This window comes from Brienomyrus brachyistius, unplaced genomic scaffold (assembly GCF_023856365.1).
Source record: "Brienomyrus brachyistius isolate T26 unplaced genomic scaffold, BBRACH_0.4 scaffold32, whole genome shotgun sequence".
NCBI classification, from domain to species: domain Eukaryota; kingdom Metazoa; phylum Chordata; class Actinopteri; order Osteoglossiformes; family Mormyridae; genus Brienomyrus; species Brienomyrus brachyistius.
Window position 1 is genome coordinate 2435158 of NW_026042307.1, and position 24964 is coordinate 2460121.

A 24964-nucleotide genomic window follows, 5' to 3' on the forward strand; every position below is an offset into this window, starting at 1 on the left:
CACATCGTTTCATAAGCTTACCGAGAAACATGGAATAATACATTTCGCCACTGGTAACGATGTCAAGGGGTCTGTAGTGGAAAGGTTTAACCGCACAATACCATATCAAGCTACACGACAAAACTAACCAAGTCGATTGAACTGAATGGTAAAGTAGGATTAGCTGAAATCCATTACCCGTGCACATGGGATACGCTGGTAGAAGAAGACACCTTATTTTAAGTGACCGGATGGATGTCAATACCGTTGACCCTGCAATGCAAGCTAAAGGCAGGACATTACAGAGATATTGAAAAACTAATCAGTGAGACGAATGAGGTTCTAGGAATGTCAAAACTAAAATTTGACTATAGCGTGATAAAAAACAATGTGTATATGGTTGGACCACCACACGTTGCCTTTAAAGCGAAAGGTAACCTTGCACGGATGCTGGGGTTTGTGCCTGATGTATTTCAGAAGATTAGCGATAGACCATCGGCTCCGAACCCCGCTGACATAAGCGCCGGTTTTTACACGATTTACGTGTATTCAGACATTGTTGAGCATCAAAGAGTGGGTGACAGCTATGTGCCTCTTTTACGGGGTTTACATATAGCTGGGGAACACAACTCGATGGTCATAATATCTTATGACAGGATTCATTATGTGTCGCTCTGCAAGAATCACATTGATAATATAGTCATCCAGTCTGACCAGAACAAGGCAACAAGACCAGAACAACCACACCCTTCCGATATGGGAAAACGATCGTAAAACTGCATTTCAGGCCGGTTAAGCAGTACTACCCCCAATAATGTACAGCGCCGACGGCTTTTCAGATCCACATAGATATGTGGAATACTACAGAATCCAAGCGGGTAACAGGCTACCCGGATACAACAGCGCCCCCGTCATGTACAGTGGCGGTTTGGGAGGGCTTTTTCGAGGACTCCTCAGAATGGCAGTGCCATTTCTGAAAAGGATTTTCAAAATGGCGAAACCGCATTTACAATCGGCCGCACAAAATATCGTTAGACGTGGTATCAGGAGCCCTCACGGGTCAATTGACAGCGCAACCGCAAGAAGGATAGGGGCTCATGGTGGCACATGTGACAAGCGTCATAGACCCCCTGGGGATCGAATTACCGCTGCTAAAAAACGCAAAGCAGCACCCAAGGGACGCACAGTAGTCAAAAAGAAGTGAGAGAAGAAGGTGGTTTTAGAAAATGCATGGCGCTCATACACAACATGTCAGAAGAGTGTATGAAATCAGAATTGGATATTTTTGCATTACCGTACACGCAAGCAAGCATTGATAAGAATATATACGTGGAAGTGCCACCACTCTCAGCATTAACTGATAATGGCCCCCTGGAGTTTTTTTTATTGTAATGGGCAAGATTACCTAGATCTCAACACGCTACTGCATCTCCTGTGCCGGATCACAAGAGCTAACGGTGCAAACACTGACGCAGGTGCAAAAGTGGGTGTCATAAATTATCCGATCACTTCGATTTTCTCACAAGTGGACGTATCCCTGGGTCACCGGCTAGTGAGCAAATATAGCAACACGTACCCTTACAGAGCGATGATAGAAGATGATAATTATAGCATTGTTACGCTCTCTAGACAGTTTACCTGCAGGTTGTTCATCAAAGACAGCAGTACTGGAATGAATGACACAGATACGCTAGGCGGCAACTCGGGATTAGAGGAAAGAGCCACATTTTCAGCAAGAAGCAGCGTTTTCGATTTGATGGGTCCAATACACTCTGACATATTTTTTCAGGAGCGGCTAATGCTAAATGGGGTCGATTGTCAAAATTTTAAAATGGTCCGAAACAAAGATGAATTTTGTCTCATGAACAGAGCTGCTGCTGAGCACTACTTGCTCAAAATAGTATTGGCATCCATTTTTGTTAAAGTTTCTGTATGGACAGCTGTCGAACTGGGGCACGCGAGCGCTTTGCTGACAGCCAACGCGAAATACCTGATCGAGAGAGTCTGCATGAAAACGTTCAGCGTGGCCACGGGCAGCCGGGTCTGCACGCAAGAATTTATTTCTAGGTCAGCTGCCTAAAACCGTAGTCATCGGACTTGTAGATAATATGGGTTTTATGGGCGCGTACGATCGAAACCCCTTCAATTTTCAGCATTACGACGCTGAATTTGTAGCACTTTACGTAGATAGCCAGCAGTATCCTGCTAAACCCTTTCAACCGGATTTTATCCGAGGAAACGTGGCCCGTGAATATTACAGTTTGATTTTGGCCACGGGGGGACATTTGGAAAAACGAGCCTTTCGCTGTTGACAGAAACGAGAATATAAACGGCTACACTTTGTAAGCCTTTACATCCTTTGTTGGGAGGCAAGTTAATCAGCATCTCTCCATGTTTAAAAGCGGAAATATGCGCCTGCATGGAGATGAGGTTCCGCCAGGACTGCGACATTGATAGTTTACACATCATTCGACAATATAATCGAGATTAACCAAAGGAGAAACGTATTGTACGATTACTACTAGTCATGAACACCCTGCAGCTATCCAACATCCTTAGCAGAAACCGTTGGACTGCACGACTTTTTTATGGGGTGTTGGCTTGTGACGAGCTGGAGGATGTAAAACTTGAAAAATTGCCCGCAATCTTCATCGTCAACACACACCCGAGTTGGGCCCCCGGAGAGCACTGGCTGGCACTTTTCATCGGTACTGACAGCACCGCAGAGTTTTTCGACTTGTATGGAAATCCTCTGGATCACCCCAGCTTTCCGAGGGCCATAAACGCTTTTATGACAAGGCACTGTGAACAGCTCGTTTGCAACGCAAAGCAAATTCAAGACGATCACAGTGTGACGTGCGGCCAACATTGCATTTTTTATTTAATTAACCGCTGTAGAGGCTTTTCTTTTTGTAAAATTCTATTGTTTTATAGCAATGATTTAAAAAAGAACGATGCTATGGTTTCTCATTTTTGTTTCTAAATTTAAATATATCAATCGTGTGAAAAATGTATTTACCAAAATGCAAACGGGGAGATGTTGTGAGGCTTTGAAAAGCACTGTATATGTCAAATAAAAACCACAAAGACAAAATATCACATTTGAGTGTTTTGATTAAGTACACAAGCCAGTCGGGTCTTAAGAATTTCCGTGGGGTTCGCGGTGACCTACTATCTCGGGCTGTCCCGTCATGCTGCTCCTCGGTGTGGTGCTTGTTCTTGATCGCTTCTATGAGACGGCCGACATCTTGGTTGGGTAATTTGCTAATGGTTTTTAAGCAAATCAAGCATGTAGGATCCTGCGATAGTTGTACCATTAAATGAAAACAAACTCCCCGGGCAGATTCCACACAGTGACGGCAGAGTTTTCAAGCATTTTACCCATGATATGTTCAACCTTTTTCTTGTTGCGCGTTGCAAAATTTTTAATGACATCTTCCATAATGGAATCCCCAGCAACAGTAGCACGTGCCGTCCCAGCATTATCTATTACAGACTCTTCAGGAGGAAGTGTTAAAGATGTGGGCTCATTATCACTTTACCTGGCCAAAGTCAAATATCTCTGTAGCACCTCTGTGTATAAGTGGACATTTTCATGGTCAGCAACATCCATTCTTGATAAAATGTTGCGTAATGTCCAATTTGCTTTCGGCAGTCTGTCTTATCGTATCTTTAGAAGCTGTGGCATTATGCAGTTTTTCAAGCTGTGCCTTAGGAACTAGATACATTTTTTTCTAGCGTGTTCCATTTACTTAGCTCCGTTGAAAAAGACTGGTGAGAAATGGTATGGCGACACTTAGCAGGGGTAGAATGAACCCCCCACCGACTTGTATAATAGCCTTCTTCTTTTTTTTAAACGAAGCCCGTTTGTTTGCCAATAATTTAATACCGCTCTTTTGCTTTTTTTAGTTGTACAATCTGGGCTTTGGTTAACGAGATGTTGCCGCACAGTACGTTCAAAGCTATTTCACAAAGAGTGTTCAGCAAACCCGGCGATGCTGTCTTTAAAATTCTCTTTCTCTGTCTAGCATTACTGTCAAAGCTTTCAGGGCCCTCCAGTTTCTTTTTGTACGTGCCGACATGATGATTTTTTTTCTTGAGCACGTAAGCAGCCGGCCACTCGGGTGGAAGCATTCCTGTTCTGAGCCTACAGTCCTCGGGTGTCACGGCTTTTAAGTCCACCAACAGATATCCGTAAGGGACTTTTGTAGCATCTTTGAAAGCTTCTAGAAAAAATTTTGAATGCCGCGGGTACATCTGCCTTGCCAGTACACTCATCTGTAATTTATCTTGGGGTTTTTTAAATAATACTATATAATTAGCATGGAGATTGATGGTCCAGCTCTTACCTTAGAAGAAAAGATTCTGCACCAGATATATAACGCTTAGATTTCTGTGATGCGTGTACTTGGTAAAAGCTTTTTCCACCCCGCTGCTATTGCTGGCTTTTTCCAAAAGATCGTCAATGATGATCAAATTAATTTTATTTGACGGAAAAAGTTCATCACACAGAGACTCTGGGATTCCTTCCTCAAATTTAATGTTTTTTATTTTGCGCAACAAATCATCATACAATGGCTGCAAGCAAGAATAGCACCATACAACATTTCCATGCACTCTGGACAATGTACGATCCACATTTTCCAACAGTCTTTTAATGAAATGCGACTTACCACAGTTGTCCGGTCTTGATATAATGCACAAGAATGGGTGCTGAAGTCTATTGTCGAACCCGTCACTAGAATCCATAAGGCAATGTGGAATAGTAAGGCAGTAGCTGCCGCTTAGTGTACACAACCTTGAAACACTTGCTGACTGCCTTATTTTTCAAAAGGAACCCCCTTTTATCCCATATGATCTGCTGCATGGATGTCCTGATCTCTCTAGGGGGGTCACAAAATCGTGAACCAAGTCTGTGAGGGATACGATGTTAACCACTTTTGAATTGGTGTTGTGCAGTATTATGCCCTTAACTTTCAAGCTCGTTTCACCCTTCGCGGTTATGTACCCATAAGTTTTGGGCCCCCCCTGAAACAAGTTCCACAATGTTGTCATCTGGGTCCAGCTCACTTGTCAGCTCACCGAGAAAGTCGCCCAAAGGCGGCATCCAGTCGCCCGGCTTGCTGACAAAAATGGCCGAGAATGAATGTATCATGATACAGCGGTCTTGTGTCGAAACACTATGGGGCCACCCAAAAACAGACAAAAAACAGCACATACTCGCCAAAGCGCATGAATGGTGAATGGCTTTACTGCTCATTTTATTATTTTTGCTATAACAAAGTACGTATGTAAGTAAAATAAAAAATAACAAAAGGTACATGACAATCGGGATAATATGTGAACGACAATTACACACGTGTACACTCATAGTAATTTCATACGCAGTTGCTTGGGTTCTAGATGATGCTATCCATATGCCAAAAGGCACGAATCGCCGCGTATATATCACTAGTGTGATGCGGCTCTATAAAATCGTGTACCAAGTCATCCAGCTTGCGGCGTACATCCCTCACATTTTTCAACTTATTTAAAATGCCCGCAATAACCCTTTGAACAATGGCGGATGGTGGGGGATTCGGATTAAACGTCTTGAGCCCCTTCACTATAACATCTACCAGCCAAGGCGTATACAGTCTTTTTGACACCCTTTCAAAATTGTGTTGAAGATAATACGGCTCGGGGCCGTTGTAGCAGGCGTGCCATCGAAGGTTCATGCAGTGGGCTGCACATGCCTTGCAATCATCGTCTATTATTATGTCCAATAACCAAGCGATTTATGGTGATGATGAATTTTAGAGTATAGCTGGCGCATGCGTCGATCTTCGGTGTCTCTCGACGCCGCTGCAACCTCCATAAACCCCCGGTGGAACACTTCCTCCACATGTCCGCTCATTTCTCAGGCATCCACTGCATGGACCTGTGTGGATAAAAACATTCAGTCTTTCCACAATTTAAAAACAGTAAATCCATTGATATGCTCAAACTTACCTAACTGCTAGTCACTTTCTTCACCAGCCTTGCACATCATCCGTAATTCACATGATAACACAAATTCTTGGTCAAAAATAATCGCAAATGTTTTCAGAATAGCTATAATTTAATAAATTTTAAAATACAGCGAAAGAAATTCAACATACCTCCATTTTGGCATTTCCATCTTTGGTGTCTTTGGTGAGTTGATCGTATATCGTTTCAAGTTTTCAGTATTTTTGGTCGACAGCGGCTCCCTTAATATAGGGGAAACTTTTGGGGTAGGGCGTGTTGGATCACCCCCTCCCCGCTGTGGGGGTGGGTGTTACATGCGGTGGACACACTCACCCGCAGGGTGGCGCTAGCGACCCGTCTTTACCATCGGTCGAGTTATGGCCCGTTTTTAAAATGAGCTTTTGCCCCCTATTTCTTATATATGACACATATTAAATAACCATGTACGTCTACTTTAGTCACATTGAAATAACTGTTAAACTGTTTTATCCATTAATCCTTGTTTACGGGGCTAGTGTCAGTTTGTCGACTGCTTTAGTCCTCAACTTATTTATTTTTATAATTATCAGTTTTTATTCCTTGTTTACGACATTAGTGGCGTGGCTGTTTGTTGTGTGCTTTATTCCTTTAACCTTTTATATGTAATCATTATAACCAGGACTAATCAATGGTTTTTTTATTCTTTGTTTAGCACATTAGCAGCTCGGCTGTTTGTCGAACCATTTCTGAGGCTGATACACTGTTGTTTAACTCTTCCTCATTGCATAAATAACATCACACTCATACTAATTTAAAATAACGCTATAACAAAAAGAGCTAAATGTGTCCTAAATTCTTGCCCGTTTCTACACCACCCCGCCGTCTGCTCAGCGATAAGATACCCCCCTACCTAACTGTATTGCCTGTCGCTATAGCGAAAAAGTTGTTCGCAGCCTAAATTCTTGGACCGCTGTTCGTTCCTAGACACACAGCGCATTCAGCAGTTAAGAAGTTGATTTGTTGAATCGGTGTTACCTTAATCGGTGCTTATGCGCGTTCACATGAATGGAGCACGATCGGCAGCGGTGTTGCCAACTATTTTCAATGGAAAGTAGCTAAAGTCTGCTCAAAAAGTCGCCAAATGTCGCTAGATGACGTCATGCGTATATTTGCATATTGATGACGCAAATACGTCGTATTTGAATTCTGCGTGCTTTCCCTAATCCTTCCTCACGTGTCCAATATAAAACTGTTATCAATTGCATTACATATTTTCTGCCAGGCACCAGGCACCAGGACGCCCTGGGCCGCAGTTCTATGATCGACTTTGTAGTCGGACTTGCGGCCGCATGTCTTGGACACTCAGGTGAAAAGAGGTGCGGAGCTGTCAACTGATCACTATCACTGGCCATGGAGAACGACTTCCGGACGGCTTCGAGGAGATTCTGGTCCACCATCCGGCTGCTCCGGGCGGGAAAGCAGTGCAGCATCAACACTATTTTTGGTGCGGATGGTGCGCTGCTGACCTCACTCGCACTGATCGGCTGGTTTTCTTGCCTCGATGACTTTTATGTCTGCACATCCTGTGATGATGATAAATAACAAAACACGGTTATGTAGACAAAAGTATTTTGTCTACACACATTGATAACATTTTTTCTTTTCCCTAACTCTCAGAACTATCATTATTTCTGTAACATAAAATACAAACATGATAACATGTAAAATATAAACTTTTAACAAGATATAAAGCCTGTTTTATTATAAGCACCTATTAAAGTCTTTGTGGCAAAGCTGCCTGACACACTGCAGCGTGGAGAGAATGAATTCATGGTGTCAGATATGAACACGTTAAATTAAAGACTTTTTAAGACCTTTTTAATACCACTTTACATGAAATTTAAGACCAAACCTGCAATGGAAATACACCCAAACACACGCACACTTAGCTATCTTAATGAAGGCATTAAACTTATGTTTTATTATTACTCTATTGTTTTCATATGCAGATAATTATCGATTTTATAAGCTTGAAACCTACACCCCAAGCAATATTCTGATTGTTGGATGCATATTTTTTTATATTGTAATGTAGGAAACTCACAGGCACTGCAGGCAACAAATATGAATTAATATTAATAAAATCATTAACATTGTTGACAGCTTATCATTACACGAATGACAACACATTTAACTTAGGGGAAAACTGTTCAAACTTAGATGAAGAGAATCGCGCGCAGAGTACATGTCACGCGCCAGCATTAGTGGTGCGCTCGGTTATTAATTGCATAGATTTGCCGCCGTATTATTCAAACACACACAATATCTCATAGGCCAGGGTGGCGAACCCCAGTCCTGGAGAGCTGCAGCCCTGCAGAGTTCAGCTCCAACCCTAATAAAAACTCACCTGAATGGGGAGGTGGGGCGGCGTGATATTAGGCAACTCAAGTTTTTAATCTGCAGCCAGATTCAAATTTATATATAGAAGATGTTTATCGATAGACAGATATTTGTGGAAATTTTTTCGTGGTAATATCACCCAAATAAGACCTATCGAATCTAGATTTAAGTCGTTTTAAGACGCTAATTAGGAAAACCGTATTTATGACATTTAAAACTTTTAAGGACTTTTTTAGGTTGTAGACCTATAATATCCATGGGAAAAAAATCAATAGTGTATCATGTAAACATCAAATCTGTAATTTGTTTAACTTACCAATGAAAACCGTCGACATGTCTTCTATTTCTCTCCATTGTCATATTATGGCCACATCTTGAGCACTTTACTCTCCTTGCTAGTAACTTTTTACGTTGAAGCCATTTAATGAGCTTGCGTTTCCTGTTAGTCGTGGGTTTCCGAATCGCAAAAAGCAGCAATTTTGAATGCAACATGACCAGAGAGCTATTGGTGCTAACTAATTAAACTCAGGTAAGGTGGCGCTAAAAACAACAGAGATTGCCCCACCTATTTCCGGTGCGATGAGAACCTGCTTCAATCATGTGCAAGGGCTTAAACGTAATACAAACATGAACCCAAGTAAAACTTTATGGTATTGCACCATCTTTGGATGTGTATACAAACTGGGATAACTGTAAAGATATCCAAGACCCACCAGAGCTTCACGTAGGGTTTAGAAGTGGAATTACAGTAATAAAAATCCAAAACCATGTCATTAGACCACGAGGACGATGGGGTGGCGCCAACCGCACCATTAAGCATAGCTTCGCACCAATCAACAAATTTGAGCAAGATGGATGAGAAGAGAAAGGCAACGCGTTGTGGGAGGAAAATTACCACACAGAGCAAGTACAGCTCAGGTGAATATGGTAAGTATTTGTGACATGCATGTTGTTTGATGTACTTTTGCCAGGCTTGCAAACTTGAGTGGCCTGGCTTGAGTGAGATTTTGGTAACTCATTGTCCCGTTTTCACAGACAAGGCCTAGTCTCACTTAAATGCATGTTTGAGCTGTTTTAGCTGAAAACTGATTGCACTGACATATCGTAAAACATTGTTTTGCACACCAGTGCAAATGTTTTATGTTTTATTCTAAGGGATGTTTATAAAAGATAGGCTACTTGAAAATCTTAATTGAAATAAGGCCTAGACAGGCATTCTTAACTCTGTCAGCTCTCTACATGAAAAGTCAAGGGCACTGGTCAGGGGATTGGTCATTTTAAGGTATCAATGTTCTCAATCAAAAAAACATTTCACAGCATGGAAATGTTTACTCCCCAATGCAGTGTGAAAACATAGGGATTATTGATGTAAAATTGTTGTGAAGTTTAGTTGGGCAGCCTATTAATGTGAGACAAAGCCATATGTGTGAGTTGGCAACCCTGCTTATGTACATGTTTTCAGGTGTTTTTTTAATACTGAACTATGCTTGCTTCCCCCCTGTAGTTGTATCTGCACGCAAGAATGTTCAGACTGAAAGTACAGCTAATTCGTCAAAAAGTAAGTCATTTAATATAATTACTGATACATCCATAAAGTTTCATTCATTGGTATTTGTCTTTCCTGAGATATTAAAGTGTTTTGTCACTTAGCTTGTACGCGCCGGGGTATAAAAAGTATTAAAGTCGACGTTTAACATATTTTAGGGTCACTTAACTGGTTGCTTATTGTCATGCACTTGAATATTAGCCATTTATTCGACTAATTAAGCACATATTGTTGTCATATCTACATAATCTTATGCTACATCCCTAATCCTACCCAATACTTAAACTTAACAACTACCTTAACTACTAACTATTGATAAGGAGCCAATTAGGAATTTGAGGGAAAAATTGTAATTAAGTCATCTGGACAATAAAGACTCTTACGTGCGACTACTGTTCATAGACTTTAGTTCAGCCTTCAACACCATCATTCCACAAAGACTGTGTGTAAAACTGAGCGGATTGGGACTGAGCACCTCACTCTGCAACTGGATTCTGGATTTTCTCTCAGAGAGGCATCAGTCTGTTCGAATCGGCAACAGCGTTTCCAGCACCATCAGACTGAGCACAGGTGCTCCTCAGGGCTGCGTTCTCAGTCCACTTCTTATCACACTCCTGACCCATGACTGCACTGCCCTGCACAGCTCAAACCACATCATCAAATTCGCAGACGACACGACGGTGGTGGGGCTCATCAGCAACAACGATGAGTCGGCGTATAGAGACGAGGTTCAGCAGCTGTCCACGTGGTGCAATGAGAACAACCTGTCGCTGAATGTGGATAAAACCAAGGAAATGGTTGTCGACTTCAGGAGAACTCGCCCCAGCCACACACCACTCAGCATCCACGGTTCCACGGTTGAGATGGTAAAAAACACCAAGTTCCTGGGAGTTCACATCTCAGACGTCCTCACCTGGACGACCAACACCACCTCCATCACCAAAAAGGCCCAGCAACGTCTCCACTTCCTGAGACGGCTTAAGCAAGCCAACCTCCCACCTCCCACCCTCACCGTGTTCTACAGGGGCACCATAGAGAGTGTCCTGACCAGCTGCATCTCCGTCTGGTTTGGAAACAGCACGGTTTCCGATAACCAACGGCTTCAAAGGATCATCAAAGCAGCTAGAAACATCATCGGTGCGTCTCTTCCATCGCTGCAAGACATCTTCAACAAGCGCTGCATCAGGAGGGCCTCCTGCATCGTGCTTGACTCCTCTCATCCTTCACACGGACTCTTCACACTCCTCCCATCTGGCAGACGCTATCGCAGCATCAGGACTCGTTCTTCCAGGCTGCAGGATAGCTTTTTCCCAGTAGCCATTAGACTCCTGAACACACTTACCCCCCCACACACACCCGGACTGCGAACAAATTGACTCCTGCACATCTGCACTTTACACACAAACTCTGCTACAAGCATTTTTGCACTTCTGCCACTTATTTGCACATTTTCCATACATAACTATTATAACCTCCTCTACCTCTATCTCCAAGTATAGTATATTTTTTTGTATACCTTATATTTATTTACTTTGTTTACCACGTGCCGATTTGTTACATGTCTTTCTCTCGTCTGCACTGAAAAAAACTGGAGCCACGTCATCTCGTCTCTCTATGTACCTGTATAGTATATAGCAGAGATGACAATAAAGTTTACTTTGACTTTGACTAAGTTATAAAGTGTACTCAATTATTATAAACTGTTGCCATATTAAAGTGTACTCAAGTGAAAGTATACTACTGTGTGTACACATTTTCTAAATTACATTTTGATTATATATTTTGGTTTTGCAAAAAAAAAAAAAAACTCCATGTGCTCTAATAACTGTGGTATTTGTAGCTATTTTCCATTACAAATATCAACATGAATAATATAAATATTATGTAAATACGCAGGTCAGTTTGCATAAAAACAAAGTAAAATTGAGGACTTATCTTTACAATGAATGAATAAATAAATTAAATGACTGGTTATGAGGATTGAAAACAGTTGGCTTCTGACGTAAGCCATTCTTCCCTATACAGAAATGAAGTTAATAGAAATAACGGTTTCATGCCAACTTTAAAATTCTTTTTAAACTCTGCCTGTTTCTTTGTTCAAATGCTGTATTATAAGTTGTTTTGTTGTTGTTTTTGGTTTCAGGACTTCAGCCTGCAATACAGCAAACCAGTGAAACAGGAGGTTTGTTTGTACCCTTTTCTAGGTTGCTATGCAAGTGTACTGCCTCTCCCTTGCGCCTTGCCAGGGTCAACAGTAAGATAACTCTTCCGCACAAAATATGCAGACGCCGCATGTCTTTATATCGTATAATTGTCGTGAAAGAAGAGTAAAACTGGAAAACACAAAGAATAGCCTTCAGTAAGACTTATTACCGAGCTCGATTTATATGACAATGATCTGAATGAGCTTACTTTTACTAACTTAATACAAATTTCGTTAACTCGGTACAATATAATTATTCCTTTCTGTTTCTCATAAAATCACAAATAAACATACCAGCGATGCCTTCATAAATCATCTCGGAAAGCTGGAGCATGCATACAGCAGAACAAACATGCAGGAACAGACAATAAAGCTATTCCTCCTTTCGAACGGTGTCTTCTCCTGAAGACGTCATCCAGTAGTGACCGGCACTCCCGCACTTCTTCTCCTCGACGCTAGATGTCAGCCAAGCACTACACATGTTTCTCACAACAATCAAAACAAATACCGTGGAGGCAGAACAGCAAGAAACATGTAAACTTTACAGAAAAAATGGGAAAAGAGAATTGCTGGATTGAAATTTTAATTTAGATATTTCATTTGTGTAATTTGGTTCACAGAAATGTGGCTGTTAATGTGTAGGGTGTAAATTATGTATTTTGATTTAGGCCTAATTCAAGTAGGCCACATTTTTCTTATTCTGCTTTCAGCCAAGTTGCATGTTTCTGATTTCTCTTTTATTAGGTGCACCCACTTTGCAGATTGCTCTTGACAAAGCAAAACTAACAATAGAGATGCAAAAGCAGAAGATTCTTCATCTTCAGGAAAAAGTTGACTCCCTGACAGATGACAAACATTTTCTCAGAGCAAGATTGGAGGATGGTGAGTATTACGGTCATGAACTTTAAGAACAATTCTGGCAGTCCGTAAGTTACAACTTGTAATTAGAAGTAATTTTATTTAAATTAAGTAACTTATTCCTAAATTAAATGTGGTAAAAAGTCTTTACCTGTAGTTTTGTTCTACACTTATTTCTAATTGTTCTTTGTCATAGCACTTCTGAGGCATGAAGCCGTAATGTCTCCTGGACAGACACTGTCTGCATCTTCATCCAATACTGCTGCATCCAAGGAGAAGGTGTCCAGTGATGAATCTTCTGATTCCTCAGAATCTTCAGATTCATCAGATTCCGAACCAAGAACAAAGAAGAAGAAAAAGGATAAAAAATCCAAGAAACTGAGGGTTGATTTTAGGAGAGGTATATTTATTCAATCAAAAATATTAAAAGGTATAGTTCAACCAGAAGTGAAAATTAAGGTTTTAAAGGCACAGTAAGATTTAAAAAATAAATAAATAAATAAAATATCCCAAAAACACTAGAGCAGTGTTACATATTTTGTTCAGATGACTACTTATTATCTCAAATGTTTCCAAGTATTTGTTATGTATGTAACAGATGTTATGTAAATAACAAGACAATAGAGTTGTCAGTGGCGTCATATCCGCCTTAGTCGGTTTACGGCTTTTACGACTATAGAAACCATGACAACACTGGTAACTGTGTTGCTCCAAGACTGCCGCCGCCTCCACTGTACAAAATGCTTACACTGCGAGAGAAAGCGGTAGCTATGCAGCAATTTTACAGCTTGCTACCTCCCTTATGAAAGGGTTTTAATCTTTAACTCTTGGATTCTTTACAAGTAAAGTTTATGTAAGTACAGGGTTAGGGTTTTTGATAAGTTTATTGACACTTAACATGTCTGAAGTCTGGCTATGTAAATTAACACAGTATATGTTATAGATAATTATTAAACAGTTTTGCAAATTATGTGGGTACGTTCAAATGTACTTTTACTATTATTGCTTTGAAAACGTAAACCTGCACAGCATTATCACACCATTGAATAAGACAAATTTTGATAAGATCTATGACCCATTTATTATTCAACCTCACATTACTTCCAACTAATTCATTATAATGAGAGAAAACCATGCTCCTTCTCAGCATCATCACGCTCTGCCATTGTTGTTGTTTTCAATGTGCCTCCTCTAGCAGTGAAAATGACTTGCTGTACCTTAAGGGTAATCTGCTCACCTATCTAGTTATTAGGGGTCAAGCAGCGAAGCTGTGTAGGCACATATTGTTTTTATTGTTGGCCTTTTATTCAAGTTTAATATCCAAATGTTAGTGAGAAAAAAAAATAAAACTTTTAGATATCATAATGCATATGTGATAAACATTGTTTATGCTCAATTTGTATTAGCTCGTTGGACAATATTTAATAAAGAACATACAAATTACCTTAACTGGAAGCGATGCAACCTGTTTTACAACAGAATCACATTTGTTGTCATGACCACATTTTGGTTTTATAGTCTGTTCTTAAAGCAATAACACACATCAAAATTCTAATTCTCATTATTAAAATAATTCTCACCTTTGTTATATCGGACTTGTACAACATTCTTCTTCCTTCTTTCCCCTCCAGTAAAAAACCCTGAAGACTCCATCAAACGCTACCACAAAGTGTTACACCTGGTAAATGGTGGCTTCACTAAAGCTGAAGCGTACAACAAAATGAATGTTGACAGAAACACAATTGTCATGCAAGCCCCCATTGCTGAGTTGGCAGTTGCAAATCCTGAAGAATACAAAGGAGTGAGAGCCACTTTTAAAATGGGAGAAAGCATCCAAAAACTTTCTGATGTCTGTCTTGCAAGGTGCCTGGATCAACCTAATGTAGACATGATAAAAAAATTGAAAGAGAGCAGTGCCCTTCTTGATATATCAAAGAAGTGAGGTATACTTGTTGCTTAAAAGGATTGTACACCCAAAAATGAAAATTGTCATTTACTCACCCTCAAGTAGTTCCAAATCTGTATGAGATTTTTCTTCTGCTGAACACAAGGGAGCTATTTGGATGAATGTTTGTAACCAAGCAGATCTTGGGCACCACTGACTGCTATAGTAGGAAAAAATGCTATGGTAATCAATGGGGGCCGAGATCTGCTTGGTTGCAAACATTCTTCCAAATAGCTTCATTTGTGTTCAGCAGAAGGAAAAAAAATCATTCAGGTTTGGAACTACTTGAGGGTGAGTAAATGACAATTTTCATTTTTGGGTGTACTATTCCCTCAATAGTCAATGTTTTGTTAATACAAATCATAAAAAAAAAAATGTTGTAATGCGTAGTTGTAAAGTTATGTGTAATGTTACTGTTATTAGTGACCATTCTCGAATCAGTTTTAAATATTGATTTTAGTTTTGCATATCTTTTAGGTTGAGTTTTATGTAAATAATATACAACTTGCCAGTTGATTAAAGGTGTGCTGATATTTAAACTTTTGTAAAATAAAAGGTGTGTTTTACCTTTTCATTTCTGTGTTTTTTTGGGGGGGGGGTTACACGCTGATGAGTATGTAACTTAAACTAATCATCTTGGATATACTGGTGCAAAATAAGGCACATTATTGCTAATTCATTATTAATTACGTATAAAGTAACATGAATTCATGACTTGTTAGTGTATCATTATGTCATGACTTTACTTGGGGGGGCACATAATTGTTTACTCAATATTAATTACTTATAAAGTAATATGAATTCATGACTTTTTAATGCATAATTAAGTCATGAGTTAATGACCAACCCTAACCTAACTCTGACATTTAAAAAAAAAAGATCAATTATACATGTTTTATAAACTCATGTAAATAAGATTTTTTTTGTGCATTTTGGTGGTTTGTAAAGAAGTAGAAGAGCAGAGGTCCTGTGGCTGCATTTGGATGGAGAAGGAACTGAATGGTAGAAGGAAAGTTGACTTTTTGAAGGGGCAATTGTGGCTCAAAAGAAGAGCAAGAACACAAGACAAACATCTGACTTCAGTGCATTATGATGATATGACAGTAAACCGATCCATAACATAACCAAAGCGATAACCAGCATCTCTATGCTAATACTGATTTTAAATTGAAAAATTGCATCTGCTTAATGAATGCATTATTGTAGGACAGCAGCAGTAGAATCACTCAACATTGGATGAGACAATTGTTCTTAATTGTGAATGCATCACTGTATGTTGGATGAGTTAGGTGAAATCATTCACTGATGTTTGTGACAGCTGCAGGTGACAAATTTCTAAACGATTTTGCATTGTGCCATCTTTCTTTTAGAACATGTTTGATTTAGTTTACCACAAAGTGTTAATTAATACATTAACTAACATGCAGGAACTAACATGAATTAAGGCGGTGCTATTCATGCCTTAATTCATATGACTCATGTCGTAGTTACGTTAGTTCTTCATTAGTTCTTGATTAATACATGTCTTAGCTCATCATTAGTTCATAGTCAAGAAATTACTAATTCACGTATTAGTACATGCTAATTCATGTACTGTTATTACAAAGTGTTACCCGTTTAACCAACATGTTAAGAGACTTGAGTGGTATTTACCAGTGTTAGGTTGAAGAAAGTATGTAAACAGCAAACTTTTAGAAGAAATAGGACGAAAGGCAAAATGAGCAAGTCCCAGAGCTCAGCCATATGCGGCTGGTCTGTTTGAACAATGCGGTCAAAATGAAAGACCGAAGGGGCCAGCACATGGCGCATGCACACTCACGCAGACACTCATTCCAAAATGGTGACACCAGCGGAGCACCTGTTATTTCAAATAAACCCCTATAACCATAATGTTTTTTAAGTAATGCAGCACTTTTCTGCCTAAGTGAATAAAGCGCTCTAAGTATTTCGACCACAATAATCAAGGAATAACGCGGTTAATTCTTGTTTAAATGAGCGCTTTTGCTCTCTCTGGCTTGCTCTCATGTAGTGCATATGCGTAGATCCACACAGTATTTTCTTTATTGAGCCACCTCGTTGCGTCAAGCAGCTGTCAAATTGGAAACAAAATGGCTACCAGTGGAGAAATTGTTGCCGATCTCATACAGATAGTGCCTGCAAAGAGTTCGATGACCCCAGCGACGCACCATCCCTGCAACATAGTACCCAACATGGGCTCCCCGCAAACCGCCGAGCCATCGCAAGCATGCCGCTCTGTGCAGCATATTCTCGCATAATGAATGTATCTGCATAAAACTTAGTTTGAACAACGTGAGGTCGGCAGGGAATCATTAGATCATCCCAAGACCTCCTGAAGCGAACACGCAGCTGGATCCGTCCTGGCCGCCCCTGATAGACAAATATACTTTTGGACTGCTGCTGCACAATGCTGAAACCAACCCTCAGCGGTCCCCATCCTGGTCTCCACCGATACAGCCAGTGACTTTTGGGCTGTGACTGGACACCATATCTGAGCTTCAACAGGATGCATCATGGGATCCGTTTGGCGACCCGTGCCTTTCATCGTCACCCCCTTCGAGTCCGACATGGGCGCAATGGCCAGCATCATTGGTTGAGGCAGCTGCAGTGTCACCGCATGCATTCTTGGGTACATCACGGCTCCCATCACCGATAATCGACAAGCTCAGAGACTTTTGCGGCACTTTCATTGTCTGCAGATGCTGTGGATGGGAGCATCCCCACTCCACTATGAAGATAATCAAAGGGGCTCTGGCCTGCACTCTGGATCAAGTAATCAAGGAGGACATGAAGGAGAACTGTATAGGGTGCTCTGTGAAACACCCAAGCCAGCGTCGGCACACGTGCCTGTACGACCCCGAACCGTTTTACTTCTTTAACAATTTTGAAAAGATGATCAAAAAGCTGTACAGACTGTGGTTTAAACATGTCATCACGAAAGCGGTCGCGGTGTGCAATCCCGACCCCTCGCCCATGAAAGTACAAGGCGCTATTGAGGCCGTCATGTGTGAGCTTAAAGATTAAATAAATGTACGGGAGAAATTGCACGAGTTCAAACGTGATGTTCAAGGGTCAGATTATGACTGGGCTATAGATGACGCATATAATTTCTGTAATTTGCGCACATGCGAACCACCTCAGGTTGCTGTGTAAACACTGAACTATGCGATCAAAATCTTTCTGATAATTTTTACATAACTCATTTTATTTAAAAAAAGTGACTCAAAAAACTGTGTCATTATTGCTAGAGGTTTATGATGGATGACAAGCAAACCCTGGGTATTTTGAAGATGAAGGTGTGTGTAATATAAATAATAAACAAGTTGCTACATGGTTATCTGGTGAGGATACATACACATTACATAAACCAATCAGGTTTAACTTTAGAAGGAATAGAGTCTTTATGACTAATATCGATTCTCAAGGGCAAGCTGACTTGGTGGACATGTCGGCTTACGTGGAACAGAATGACGATAAGTGCGACGGCCCATGTTTGTAGTGTGCAGTTCCATCAAAAGCAGCCATGGAGGAAAGCGGCTTTTACGTCACGCTCCCAAGCAATGCATCTATGGATGATTTCCCGCACAATACCATATCAAGCTACATGACAAAACTAGCCAAATCGATTGAACTGAATGGTAAATGGGAAGTAGGATTAGCTGAAATCCATTACCCGCGTACATGGGATACACTGGTAGAAGAAGATGCCTTATTTTACGTAACCGGAGGGATGCCAGTACCATCAACCCTGCAATACAAGCTAAAGGCGGGACATTACAGAGATATTGAAAAACTAATCAGTGAGACGAACGAGGTTCTAGGAATATCAAAATTAAAATTTGACTCTAGCGTGATAAACAAAATGTATATGGTTGGACCACCACACGTTGCCTTTAAAGCGAAATGTAACCTTGCACGGATGCTGGGGTTTGTTCCTGATGTATTTCAGAAGATTGGTGAAAGACCATTGGCTCCGAATCCCGCTGACACATGAACCGGTTTTTACACGATTTATGTATATTCAGACATTTGTTGAGCATCAAAGAGTGGGTGACAGCTGCGTGCCTCTTTTACGGAGCGTACATATAGCTGGGGAACACAACTCGATGGTCAGAATATCTTATGACAGGATTCATTACGTGTCGCTCTGCAAGAATCACATTTATAATATAGTCATCCAGTCTGAGCAGAACAAGGCGATACCCTTCCGATACGGAAAAACGTAAAACTGCATTTCAAGCCGGTTAAGCAGTACTACCCCCAATGTACAGCGCCGACAGCTTTTCAGATCCACATAGATATGTGGAATACTACAGAAACCAGGCGGGTAATGGGCTACCCGGATACAATGGCTGTCCCGTCATGTACGGTGGGGGTCTGGGAGGGCTTATTCGAGGACTCCTCAGAATGGCAGTGCCGTTTCTGAAAAGGACTTTCAATATGGCGAAACCGCATTTAGAATCGTCCGCACAAAATATCGTTAAAGACGTGGTATCAGGAGCCATGACGAGACAATTGACAGCGCAACCGCAAGAGGGATCGGGGCTCATGGTGCTTGTGCGCAGCAAGCGTCATAGACCCCCTGGGGAACGAATTACTGTCACTAAAAAATGCAACGCAATACCCAAAAGAGGCACAGTATTCAAAAAGAAGGTGGCCAAAAAAGTACAGAGAAGATACGTTTTCTAAAACTATGGCCCTCATACACAACATGTCGGAAGAGTGTATGAAATCAGAATTGGATATTTTTGCATTACCATACACACAAGCAAGCATTGATAAAAATATATATACGTGGAAGTGCCACCACTCTCAGCCTTAACTGATAATGCCCCCCTGGAGTTTTTTATCACTGGTAATGGGGAAGATTACCTAGATCTCAACAACATGCTACTGCATCTCAGGTGCCGGATCACAAGAGCTAACGTTGCAAACATTGACACAGGTGCAAAAGGTGGGTGTCATAATTTATCCGATCGCTTTGATTTTCTCACAAGTGGACGTTTCCCTAGGTGACGGGCTAGTGAGTCAATCTAGCAACACGTACCCTTACAGAGCAATGATAGAGTGCCTGCTTAATTATAGTGTTGGTACGCTCTCCAGACAATTTATCTGCGGGTTGTTTTTGAAAGACGGCAGTGGAGGAATGGATGAGTCAGACCCACAAGGCATTAACGCGGGGGTAGAGAAAAGAGCCGCATTTTAAGCAAGAAGCAGGGTTTTCGATTTTATGGGGCCAATACACTCTGACATATTTTTTCAGGAGCGGCTAATGCTAAACAGGGTCGATGTCAAAATTAAAATGGTCCGAAACAAAGATGAATTTTGTCTCATGAGCAAAGCTGCTGCTGAGCAGTACTCGCTCAAAATGGTATCGGCTTATATGTCAAATAAAAGCCAAGCCTTGATGGGCCAGATGGATGGGCCCGTGGCTGGATTGGTAAAGGGCAGAGAGCTCCAGTCCGACTCAGACGCCAGCAAGGTGGAGGTGGAGTACTGGTTTGGGCTGGTATCATCAAAGATGAGCTTGTGGGGCCTTTTCGGGTTGAGGATGGAGTCAAGCTCAACTCCCAGTCCTACTGCCAGTTTCTGGAAGAAGACCTTCTTCAAGCAGTGGTACAGGAAGAAGTCTGCATCCTTCAAGAAAAACATGATTTTCATGCTGGACAATGCTCCATCACACGCGTCCAAGTACTCCACAGCGTGGCTGGCAAGAAAGGGTATAAAAGAAGAAAAACTAATGACATGGCCTCCTTGTTCACCTGATCTGAACCCCATTGAGAACCTGTGGTCCATCATCAAATGTGAGATTTACAAGGAGGGAAAACAGTACACCTCTCTGAACAGTGTCTGGGAGGCTGTGGTTGCTGCTGCACGCAATGTTGATGGTGAACAGATCAAAACACTGACAGAATCCATGGATGGCAGGCTTTTGAGTGTCCTTGCAAAGAAAGGTGGCTATATTGGTCACTGATTTGTTTTTGTTTTGTTTTTGAATGTCAGAAATGTATATTTGTGAATGTGGAGATGTTATATTGGTTTCACTGGTAAAAATAAATAATTGAAATGGGTATATATTTGTTTTTTGTTAAGTTGCCTAATAATTATGCACACCTGATATAGGGTGTTGATGTCATTAGACCACACCCCTTCTCATTACAGAGATGCACATCACCTAATATGTTTAATTGGTAGTAGGCTTTCGAGCCTATACAGCTTGGAGTAAGACAACATGCATAAAGAGGATGATGTGGACAAAATACTCATTTGCCTAATAATTCTGCACTCCCTGTACACGAGAATGGGTGCTGAAGTCTATTGTCGAACCCGTCACTAGAATCCATAAGGGAACGTGGTATAGTCAGACAGTAGCTGCCGCTTAGTGTACACAACCTTGAAACACTTGCTGACTGTCTTATTTTTCAAAAGGAAGCCCCTTTTATCCCACACAATCTGCTGCGTGGATGTCCTGATCTCTCTAGGGGGGGTCATGTAGGTTACTCACAAAATCGTGAACCAAGTCTGTGAGTGATGCGATATTAACACTTTTGAATTGGTGTTGTGCAGGGTGACCCCTTTCACTTTTCATGCTTGTTTTGTGGTTCTGTACCCATTTTTGTGCCCCCCTAAGACAGTCTTTTTATCATGATACAGCATGCTTGTGCCAAGACATTATGGACCACCCCCAAACAAACAAAAAAACAGGACATACTCACTAAGCGCATGATTGGTGAACGGCTTTACCGCTCATTTTATTTTGCTATAACAAAGTTTACATATAAGTAAATAACAAAGGTATATAACATTCGGGATAATATGTGAGCGACAATTACGCACATGCACACTCAGTTATTTCATTATACACATCTGTCGGGGTTCTGCTTAATACTCTCCATATGCCAGAAAGCACAAATCTTTGCATATATATCAGTAGTGTGATGCGGGTCTATAACGCCGCTTATCAAATCGTCCACCTTGCTCACATTTTTCAGCTTATTTAAAACAGCTGCAATAACCCTTTGAACAATTGCGGCTGGTGGGGGATTCGGGTTACCCTTCACTATAACATCGTCCAACCATGGCATATACAGTTTTTTTTTTTTTTTTGATACCCTTTCAAAATTGTGTTGAAGATAATACGGTTCTGGACCGTTGTAGCAGGCATGCCATCGCAGGTTCGTAAAAATATGCTGCACACGCCTTGCATTCTTCATCTATTATTGTGTCCAATAGCCATGCGATTGTGGCAGCTATGAATTTTATAGATTGTAGCCGCCGCATGCTTCGGCCTTTGGTGTCTCTCGACGCCGCTGCAACCTCCATAAACCCCCAGTTGAACACTTCATCCACATGCCCATTCATTTCTTCTTCTGCCAACCATCCACCACCAGAACCTGTGCGGATAAAAACATTCAGTCTTTCCACAATTTTAAAACAGTAAATTTATTGATATGATCGAAAACTTGCCTAAATGCCAGTCACTTTCATCACTAGCCTTACACAGCATCCGTAATTCACTTGATAACACAGAAAAAATTTTGGTCAAAAATGATCGCAATGCTTTTTCACAATAGCTACAATTCAATCAGTTCTAAAATACGGCGAAAGAAATTTTACATACCTCCATTTTGGCATCTTTATCTTTGGTGTCGTGAGTTGATCATCTATGTCGGCTAGTTTCAAGTTGTATATGTATTTTTGCTCACCAGCTGAGCTCTTAATAAAGTGGTAACTTTTGGGGTGGGGGGGCTGTTGGACCGCCCTCTCCCCTCTGTGGGGGCGGGGGGTACATGCGTTGGATACACTCACCCACAGAGTGGCGCTAGCGATCTCTCTACCATCGGTTGAGTTATAATCGCAGGGCACACTCACACACCTTTCACTTACACATGCACTCCTATGGGCAATTTAGCAAGTACAATTAGCCTCAGCATGTCTTTAGACTGTGAAGGGAAACCGGAGTACCTGGAGGAAATCCCACGGAGACATGGGGAGAACATGTAAGCTCTACACACATGTAACGCTGGTGGAGACTCAAACCCTGGGGCAACGGCGCTCACCACTGTACCACCATGCCGCCCATGTAATTTTTGATCCAGATGTATCCCGATCAGCGCCATTAAAGGAGGGGGGGGGGGTGTGGCCAGGTGTGAATGGTTCATGCATACACATGGAGGTTGCTACATATTCAATGAAAGAAGCCCAGAAATAGTGACATGAGTTGGATAGTTAGATAGATAGATAGATAGATAGATAGATAGATAGATAGATAAGAATGTTGCAACTACACCATTTAGTCATCTTCCTGTAGACTTTAGTGATCAGAGATCTAGGATCAAAACAAACTGTCACCATTGTTTACTATGCAATGTCTGTACTTTGATGCCAAATTATGAACTTCACATAAATCTGACATATTTACAAAGCACACTAAGATTAAGATCAGTTTAATGCCACAACAAATATGTAAGAAATAATTCATAACAAATTAAGTTTATGATATTGAATTAAATGTGTGACCATGCCCCAGTCAGTGAAAGTGTTTTTCCTACCCCTAGACCTCAGAGGGTTAAGTTGTTTACTAATTTGGGCTTAACGTTGCTTACTTTGGTCTCAAGCCAAAGTAAAGGGAAATGTGAACTTGACCTGCAGTTCAGCAATAGGTGTGAAGTGCTTAGTCTCCCTGTGGGTAGTTAAAAAATACTTTGTGAGCCATGTATAGTCTTCTTCACCACGCAGTGGTTGTTTCAAAGATTGCTGTCTCAGATCTACATGCAATCTCTTGTTTCTGTGTTAAGCAAAGGTGGCCACCTGTGTCGAAGTCCTGTGTGGCAAAACGCATTATCTTGTTTTGCCCAAGTTCCCTTCATATGCCTGTTGTCTATAGCAAAATACAAAAGAGGGGAAAAAAGCCACCCTTACACACACATTCTCTACCACCCCATGTGAAGAGGCAGAATAGCTGAAACCAGCAAAGTTGACCTAATACTTTTTCTCGTTTCTCCAGAACTACTTGGGCCATAATGATGTGCTTGGGCTCATTTATAAAGTAAAAATTAAGATCTTTAATTTGATGTATATCTTTAAAGTGCACTGTGAATTTGCTCCCCTGGTGCTCAGATTTGGTAATGCACCTAGCATCAAACTGCTCAAGTGCTCTGTACTGCAAAGCCCAGATTCTGAACTCGCATTTCTGAGAGTAACTGAGAAAATGAGTCAGCAGGGACTAATTTTAATGACATGAAAGTCATTGCACAGTCTAGAGGTGTGGAAAAATTGGACATTGGTAGTCCCGGGAGGGGAGGCATATTGGCTCTGTTATGTCTTAGGCTTTAGGCGAGAAGTTTGTTTTTGTTTTTATACTGTGTCCTCGCTTCATGATAGCTGCCTGTGGTTCATTCCACAAACCCAGAAGAGATCATACCTTGGAGAGACAAACAGCGGAGCGAGGGGTGGGAGAAACCGCCTACAGGAAGAGATTCGAAGCTGCCCCAACTGGTGCACAAAAAGTTGTAGTTGGGTATAACTTGCCTGTGTGACCTATTCTTTGGGGTCAGGACAGGCCTGAAAGTTAGCAATTATTTTGAAGGGTTACTCAAACTACTGGGACATTAAACATGTCTGGTCTCTATGTGGACCACAAATGTTGAACTTTAATTTGATGCATAATTTGGCTTTGTGGCCTGATGCAGGAATGCAAACAGGCCTCATTTAAGGCATCTGGACAGATTGTCAGGCGCATCCCAAGTCTATGTCCCCTCATCCCATATGTGAGCTGTGGGTCGCACTTAAAATACTTGAGGCTGTAATACTTGGGGCAAAGATTACAAGGTCTTAAACATTAGACATTAAGGAATAAAGACTATACCTGCATGTTACTAGAGAAGTGTCATTTTGTTTCACATTAAAAGTGCATACAAGAAAATAGCGCATAGGAGAAAACAGGGGAAAAAATCAGGAGCTGTCTTCCTTGGATGTGGTAACCATTTCTCAGGCTCCCTCTCCAGAATTGAACCTTGATTCCCCATGTACAATGTTTTGTGATTTA

General features: G+C 41.1%; 1 protein-coding gene across 1 annotated transcript in view; it reads left to right on the forward strand.

Moving 5' to 3' along the window:
* Positions 1–9187: 9187 nt before the first annotated feature.
* The window catches only part of LOC125721176 (coiled-coil domain-containing protein 106-like), a 301470-nt gene continuing 285693 nt past the window's right edge, over positions 9188–24964 (forward strand). Inside the window, exon 1 of the mRNA XM_048997226.1 lies at positions 9188–9273. Within this exon, the coding sequence (XP_048853183.1) occupies positions 9198–9273 (76 nt within the window). The 5' untranslated portion in view covers positions 9188–9197. The remainder of the gene's footprint in view (positions 9274–24964) is intronic.